The 8,969-nt window shown below is 36.2% G+C and overlaps 1 protein-coding gene across 1 annotated transcript in view; it reads right to left on the bottom strand.

Moving 5' to 3' along the window:
• Positions 1 to 296: 296 nt before the first annotated feature.
• The window catches only part of LOC109544379 (protein-L-isoaspartate O-methyltransferase domain-containing protein 1), a 38,756-nt gene continuing 30,083 nt past the window's right edge, over positions 297 to 8,969 (bottom strand). The window contains exons 9-10 of the mRNA XM_019914518.2: positions 6,326 to 6,376; positions 297 to 2,237 (exon numbers count right to left, since the gene is read on the bottom strand). Coding sequence (XP_019770077.2) covers positions 2,065 to 2,237; positions 6,326 to 6,376 — 224 coding nt within the window. The 3' untranslated portion in view covers positions 297 to 2,064. The remainder of the gene's footprint in view (positions 2,238 to 6,325; positions 6,377 to 8,969) is intronic.

Below are 8,969 nucleotides of genomic sequence, written 5' to 3'. Positions count from 1 at the left end.
GGCAACATTTCCAAGGACAAATTTCACGTTGCAACCTAACCTAAGTCAACAACAACTAAACGAAAAACACTTCATGCGCTGATCTGTCACTAATTTAATTTTGAATTTGGAGCCATTTATATTTGTCTGAATTTCATTCAGCTGCAGTGATGAACAACGCCAAGTACAACGCCAAAACTAAAATTTATAACCGAATTAGTTGTTTTCCAAAAAATATTATAAGAAAAATCCGCGAGGAAATCACTCAGAAATGAAATTGTTGCTCAACTTCCGAGCGATGATAGAAAACAACGAAATTTACATTGGAGCTTAATTTTATTATTTTGTAGTTATGATCATCTCTTTATCTTCATCTGCTGGCCCCAGATATCATGCTTTAATTTGTGAAAATATGCCATTCAATGCTATATCAAGTGCTCAATTTGATGTTGAGAAATGGGAGAAAGTGGCAACGTGCATACCATTTTTGCCTAATCTTGCATACTATTCAAATTTCGTCTTGTATTTCAAGCTTGCAAATTTCTTGTGAAGTAACCAAGAACTCAATCGAACCAAATTCAGTCTGTAACTAAGCTGACTGTCTGACAGAGAATAATTTTCTCTATTAATGTGGTGATATTTTTTTAGGTTTAAGCCCGTGTTCCATGCTTCCGTTTATACGATGATACGAAAGTGTTTCTATTGGTTGGAGGTCTGTCAATTCGTTCGTCGTCTTATCAAGTTAAAAAATGTTTATCTCTATACGATGGTCGCATAGTTTTTAACGTCATATTCATTGTTTACATATTATATTTTATGTTGAATTTATTATCAGTTTTAATAATGAAAATTAAACTTTCACGACAAAATAGGATTAACAAAGTGCTTCTGTTTTTATTATTATGGATTAGGCACAACAGGGAAAATTAAAATACACAAAGATTTGGGGTTTCAGACCATATTTCATAACATGAAATAAACGAATATTTCATTTCAAGTGTTTGTTAATCGATTTGGACCGATCCCTGAGTGGTATCCTAGAATCTCACAACCTCTATCTTGCCGTTATACCGTTTATCAGGAGATTTTTTACTGATACTGTAGGTACACTCAAATTATATGTTCCTCCACAATTTTATTGACCGGATCCATAGCTTCCATCTGTTTGGATATTATTTAGCATTTTGCATCATCAGAATATTCAAAACACATATATTTCTTAAACATTCTTTAGAATGCCAATTCATAATTTTGTTTTATTACATGTACGACCTGACATTTTCATAGAAAAAACTTTGATAGGTTTTATTGCTGCTTATTTTTCAACCGTAGAACTGAACTCGAGGTTGTTGGATTTCAGTATGGTAACGATAAAATTGTGAATCCGGCAAGCATGGTTATCGTTCACAACCCAGGTTATCGTATATACATGGGACAGCTAGAAATCAGGATCGTTCGAACGTCTAAAATCTCTGACCAATAGAAACATTTTCGTACCATCGTATCATCGCATAAACGGATGCATGGGACGGAGGTTTCAGAATGCAGGTAACGGTGTCGAACCTCGTAAAACAATAATCCACTCTTGGCTTAAATGCCAAGAGTTCAGTTCAGGTGCGGCACGATGAGTTACAACTCATTAGCGCACAGAGCCGCAACAAATTAAAAGCCTAACTCAACACAGTGTTGCCTATGCCTAGTCAGATCACTCTCAACTAGTTTAATTGAAATTGGCCAAGTTATTAGCTTCAAATTTTTGTATCGTATCAGATACGATGTATTCCCCACTGGGTCGATTTAATTATATAAAATTATAGTAATTACGTTTGATCAACATTTCATTTTACATGATATAAAACGCAAAATGTAACTATTCAAGTCACTTGCTTACAAAGAACACAATTTTTAAATAACCTGTGTGATCACCACTATTTCAGCAAACAATCCTAAAGTATCCTAATCAATCAATTATTTTGATAAAAATAATTAATATATTAACTTAATTAACGGATTAAGTTTTATGTAATTCTGGTATATTATATACTAGAAATACATAACAACTTTTAACTTTACAAAGTTAAAAACTTATTCACCATCTTCAATGTTCATATCTCTGTTACAATTAAGATATTTTTTCATCATTGGAGGTAAGGGCAATTCCTGGATCCTTTGAACCATATGTGGGGTATACAGGCTTTGATACATCATTATGTGATTGGAACGATCTGCGATTTCCTCTTCATCTTTACTACTCGAATCTGAAACAGTTTTATAACAACGTAAGCATTGCCGGTTTGCAAATATTTGTATGGCAAACTAAATAAAATTACAGACCCTCCTCAAATACACTATACGAGGCTCGCTCTCTGCCAAACACAGTTAGAGGTGGTTTCAAAGTCAAAGGTCAAAACAACAACAGGTTGACTTCCATTTAAATTTATCAAGAAACAACACTTCTGACTGGAATAGTCGAAAAAATCGAAAACAAAATTCGTTCGGTTCTGTAGTCATTGGATTAGTCCATTTAAGCAACTTTATATCCTTCGCAAGTTACAATGCATTAGTGTAAGGAAATATTGGGCTGAGCTCCAAGAGCTCGCTGGCTTAGTTTATCGTTCCCTCTGTCGGCCACTATATAATGATATCATGTAAGTTTCCTTCATTTGTTATTTTCCAAAATTTATACAGACTAACGCAAGATGGTCACAAAACACCGAAACGTTTTAAAAAATAAATAACTGTGAATTCAAAATAAATGACTGAAGCCCAGGAGAATAGTTTAGATTAATATTCAGGGTGATTGAAACCTTATGGACACAGAACTGGAACTGAAGTAGTTTAGGGATCTGAGGAGTTGACTAACAGTGCAAGTTGGCTGCACGTTGTCAGAAAGTTATTTCTTTTAACTATCACTTTATTTTATAACTCCTTAAATTGCGGGTTTGATATTTCCTCCGTTTACTGTGTGTTTACGATAGGTTTCGGTCAGCCACACTGTAATTATACAGGGTGATTCACAACCTTATGTACACAGAGCAGGGGCGTGTAGAGGACCTCAAAACAAGTCGAGTTGCGATTTAAGTTTTTTTCTCAGGCCCATGGTTAACGAGATACAAGGTGTTAAAGTTAAAAAAAAATATTGGTATTTTCTGTTTAACACCTGCAGTTCATGATAAATTTTGATCAAATTTTTTACTTGGTCTACTGCTTAGACCCTCTACCAGTAGGTAAGCCAACTGGTCGCGAAAATCTATAGTGTTTTTTCAGGGTTCATTTTTTTCCTCCTTTTTATCCCCCCCCGAACTTTTTGTGGCGCGCCACTGATTTCGACCGAACAAATTGTTGAATTTGTTGTCTAATTAATTTTTTTTATCTCTGTCTAGTTTTTTCGTATCTGCCTTCATTTTCGAGTAATTTACTTTATCATAGTAGGCTGTGCTACTTTTTGCTGGATAATTGGTTGTCAAATCTGACGTCTCGTAAAATAAACGCATCAGTTTCCTTGTGTACCTAACGGCTTTTTTCGTAAAACCAAGCTGTTTTTATTAAAAATGACTAGAAAATGTTCATTCAATGAGCAAGTTGATATGCTATTAGTATTGGGGTTTAGTGAGAGTAACTGCCGAAGAAGTAGGGTAGACCAAAGAAGATTTCCAAATTGTGATTCCAAGTCGAAAAACGTTTGCTAATGTTGAACGGAAAGTTCGGGAGACAAACTCTCTTTGCCAACTCAATAGCGGAGGTCGCATTTACGCAGTGAACGCAAAAAATGACGAACCAATTTTACGCCACCTATGAAATGACCCCTAAACCAGTACCCGAAGAATATGCAGACAACATTATACACCACAGTCCATCGAGTTATACGACGTAATATGCTACATCCATATCATTTTCAAAAAGTTCAAGAACTGTTACCGCAAGACTTAGAGCCAAGGATGATTTTTTGTAATTTCGTTTTAAATCAGAACGTTTGTTTTCACAGAAGTATCCTTCTTCACTGATGAAACCTGCTTTACTCGGAGGGGAATCACAAATCTACACAATAGCCATGAATATTTCGATCAAAATCGACATATTACAATAACCCAGCATTATCAAAGACAATTTTGAATTATTGTCTTGGCCGGAATCGTTGGGTGATTTGGTTGGGCCAGTTATTTCACCTAATCGTTTGAACGGTGCAAGTTATTTGCTTTTCCTACAAAACACCTTTCCAGAGCTTCTCGAATATTTGCGACTTGACATGTGGTATTTGCACGATGGTGCGCCTCCGCATTTCTCTATGAACCTTCGTGAATTTTCGAACTTACAGTTCCGAAATCGATAAATACATCGCGGAAATAATTGCCCGCAACGCTGGCCCCGCGATTGCCAGGTTTTAATAGGTTTTATTTTTTTCTGTGAGGGACTTTAAAGAATTTGTATATTCAAAGCGGGGAGTAGAAAAGAGCTGGCAACATATTGAGAAATGCATTAACAAAGCAGCTGAGGAAGCCATTGGAAAACGTAAAAGTACTCTCTGAATCAAAACAGAAATGCTACCTAACATTCAAAAGCGCACCGTCGAAAGCAACTCACGCAATATGTCCAAGTAAGAAACAGAGTAAATGCAAGAATGAAATCAATCAAACGAGAACATTGGTCTAAATTTACTAAGGACATGAACCGTAATCCATTCCATACCTTCCATACTTTCCTTTGAGCGCCATACAGGCCGTAACCTGTATGGTATGGAAAATGTTCCGGAAAAGAAAAAAACAAGTAAATGAGTTCGTGCAGTCCAAAAGAGTGCCAATAAAGACATGGCAACAGCATTTTAAAGAACTTAACGATGCTGAAGCATACAGGGTTGCTCATTAGTGCGTGGAAGTGCGACATATCAGTAAATATGAACTTTAGGAGAAAATACTTCCCGTTGCAAAATGAGTAAATAAGATATATTTGTCTCTCCTGCCAACCACATAAGTTAGTCTAGGGGGCGATGTGACAATTAGTTTTTTATTTTAAGTTGTATTTGTTTCTAGTAACTAAAGTAATTGAAAAAAAAACAAACAGGACGTGGGTAGAAATAACGTTCTGAGCAATATACATTTTAATTTTGCCGACAATCGGGTTTTAATTCGTCGGTTGGGTGCATTCATATACTTAAGTCGGTGTTGGGCGTGCCATCTCAGATAGGGACGCGCACGAAGAAGAAAATAATACAAAAATACAGTCCACTTAAAATAAACAGATATAGAAGCCACCTAAAAGAAGCAGATATAGTTGGCGATATACGTATCAGGAAAAGATGCACAGGCAACTTCAGAATTAACAGATCGACCGATCTTCAAGAAATAGGAGAATAAGTATGTCCAACGCCTGTTGAAAATACAGAAAATGTATGGAATAGTATCAGTAATAAATGTACTATTATAAAAAAAATGACATTTAAGCTTTAGCTTACAGCCGATAAACCTGAATTATTGTAAAATAAATTAAGTAAAAAAACTTCGTCAGCCATCCCTATTTTAACTTCAACTTGCACTTTCAAGGTTTCACAAAAAAAATGTGAACAAAAGGACACATATTTTTTTATAAGTAAGTTCATAAAAAATCACCCAGAAACACGATGTGGACTTATGTTTACGTAAATAACTCGAAGAGGAAGACAAATACGAAAAAACTGTAAGATATAAAAAAAATCTTAAATTGACAGTGGCGCACCAAATTTCAGGGGGTAAACGGGGGTATCCCTCTAAAAAAAAACTTTGACCCTTACTTGCGGGTAAAGGGTCTAAACAGTAGCTTACTTTCAAAATTTGAGCCAAATATCCCAAGAACTGTAGGAGTTAAAGAGAAAATACCAATAAGTTCTTAAAACTTTAACACCCTATATATCGTTAACCACGGCCTGAGCAAAAACTTAAATGAAAACTCGACTTGTTTTGAGGTCCTCAGGTCCTCTACACGCCCCTGCTCTGTGTCCATAAGTTTGTGAATCACCCTGTGTAATTACAGTGTGGCTTACCGAAAACTATCGTAAACACACGGTAAACGGAGCAAATATCAAACCCGCAATTTGAGGAGTTATAAAATAAAGTGATAGTTAAAAGAAATAACTTTCTGATAACGTGCAGCCTACTTGCACAATTTGACGGAGTGGCTTTGTTAGTCAACTCCTCAGGTCCCGAAACTACTTCCATTCCGCAAGAAGTTCGGTCTAAAACCTATTTTTTTACTATTTTTTTTGCACTCCTAAAACACCGCCAGACAACACCTCCAGAGGAATGACGCCAATTTTGAATCACCCTGTATTAAATTAACTAAGGGAGGGGGGGGGTATACAGGCTTTGATTCATACCTATGTCATTGGAAGCATCTGCGATGTCTTCTTTATCTTCACTACTCGAATCTGAAACAGATTTATAACAATGTAAGCATTGCCGGTCTGTAAATGTTTGTTTGGAAAACTAACTAAAAGTACAGCAAGTCGACATTAGAAAATGAATATACAGATCCTCCTCAAATACACGATACGTGGTTCACTCTCTTCCACACAGTTGAAGGTGGTTCGAAAGATAACTTCAAAACAAAAACAGGTTGTCTTCCATCTAGATATAACAAGAAGCAACAACGCATTCGAAAAGAAAAATTACTTTTGGTTTGGCCATTAACAGATAGTTAGTCAAACTGCGACTTTCTTTGAAGCTCCTTTTACGAATTTACGAATATGTGATTAGTTCTGGGGAAATGCCACAGTAAAATAGCAGAAGCTGTAAAAAAGAACTCACGCCAACAAACGGCTAGAGATACTGAAGATTGGCTCCAGGAAGATAGTGGACGACAATAGATGTTCGGGTTCCAGACACAAAAGAACAAGTATTGGACATAATTGGAGCAGAGCCTTCCAGATGCACTCACAGCATTGCACAACTGACACTTTCCCAGGCACCAAACAAATACCGGCTACATTCCTAACACGTATGTAAGATCACTTTAACCAATGGATTACTGAACACCGGTATAAATTAAGCAGGAGTTAATTAACCGAATACGAGAAGCTGCTCGAGAAGAGTGCATAATAAGATGATTACACAGGCACTTGTTTGGAGTTACAGACTCAAATGTATGTTTTTGTAATTTGTAAGCAAATTAATAATTCGAGGTTATGAGTTTCGAAATAGGTTCCGTCATTGAACTATTCCTGTTGAATTTACCGTTTATCCCTATCCGTTACCGTCTATCTTATTGTAATTTTCTATTTATCCATGTTTACCCAGGCACACTTTCCCAGACATCAAATAAACACCGAAGAAGAGCTACATTTCTGCCACGTATGTTAGATACGCACAGCACAAGGACACATTAAACCAATGCCTTACTGAACACCGGTACAAACTGAGCAGGAGTTAATTAACCGAATACGAGAAGCTGCTCGAGAAGAGTAGATAATTAGGTGATTACACAGGCACTAACTTGTTTGGAGTTAAAGAGGCAAATGTATGTTTCTTTTGTAAAACTATCAATTCGAGGTTATGAGGACAATAATTGACATTTCGAAAAAGTTCGTTCAGACATTCAACGAATCCTGTTGAATTTACCGTTTATCCTTGCCTATTTTATTGTCACTTTCTGTTTAATTCCATGGTTACCGGAGTTTTTAATAGTTACGAAGCAACAGGTATTTACGCAATGTTAATTAAGCAGATTACCTTGAAAAACATTGTTACCGTCTTCCTGATATAGTTTTTTGCAAATTTCTCACTTTTTAATAGCAATTAATTTTTTTCTATTTTTTCTTAATTACCGCCAGGCAACATCTCCAGAGGAACGAGGCCAATTTTGAATCCCCCTGTATAATTATATCATGTAACTTTTCGTTAGTTTATTTTTCCTTTCAAAATTTATACAGACTAACTGAAGATGACGGTGGGAAAACACAGAAAGGTTTAAAAAATTAAATAATTGGGAATTTGAAATAAATGACTGAAACGCAGGAGAATAGTAGATTAGCCGTGGAAATACAGTCCGGAAAACATACATGAATCGAAATGCTTGGGAATTCAGCATTGTGGATCAAATGGACCGCAACTTAAAGAAAAGATATAAAAAACTGAAAGCGAAACGGGCAAAGGAGAAAATCCGAAAGAATTTCCTAACTAGATGCAAGAATGTTGCCCTTGTCCCAAAATGTATAGGTACAGACTAACTGAAGATCGTGTGTTTCTCCATATGTCATACATCATATACAACAGGTAGACGAAGACTCCTGGGAGGGCATCAAATTTCACCAGACCCGATCATGCGAACTCCCCTCAAGATTCTTCTGAAATTCACTGAATATACAGGGATAATGAGGGAGTAAAATTACGAGGGCACAATAGGACAGAAATGACCGCGGTGCAAGGCCAAACACCACCTCGGCGGTGAGGAAAGGGTTCTAGTGGGTAAACAGCTTAGCTGGAGTTCCACACAACCCAGAACGAGAGACCACCAGCTCTGGGAGTGCATAAAAGAGCATTTCCCAAAACTCACCGGAAAAAAAACTGAAGATAGTGGAAAAACACCGAAACGTTTTAAAAATAAATGGTAATTGTAAATTAGAAATAAATGACTGAAACCCAGGACTACAGTTTAGATCAATATACCGGGTGTAACATTTAACTTAAAACATCTCAATATCTTGAATAATAAGCACGAAAAAATGTTTATTATCACAGTTAATAATTAATAAAAAAAATAGTGTTCCTCTGTCCCTCCGTGTAGGGGAAGGGGAGTGACTGGTTTTTTTAAAAAGCACCCCACTTTTTATTGCAGATTCAGATTCTGCGGATAAACACATAATTTTTTTTTAATTCACGACAGATGGTGCTATTAAGGACAATTATTTTTAATGTAAAAAAAATGCCAACAGTTAGTTTTAACTAAGTAAGTGCTCAAAATGATGGCCTTCAACCTCAATACATTTATCAATTCCTATCTCAAACGACCGAACTCAGCTCAGA

The sequence above is a fragment of the Dendroctonus ponderosae genome, unplaced genomic scaffold (assembly GCF_020466585.1).
Source record: "Dendroctonus ponderosae isolate FM_Combo_2020 unplaced genomic scaffold, Dpon_F_20191213v2 Dpon_F_20191213_5, whole genome shotgun sequence".
NCBI lineage: Eukaryota > Metazoa > Arthropoda > Insecta > Coleoptera > Curculionidae > Dendroctonus > Dendroctonus ponderosae.
Note: the sequence above shows the minus strand (reverse complement) of the source record. Positions and strands in the feature narration are given on the sequence as shown.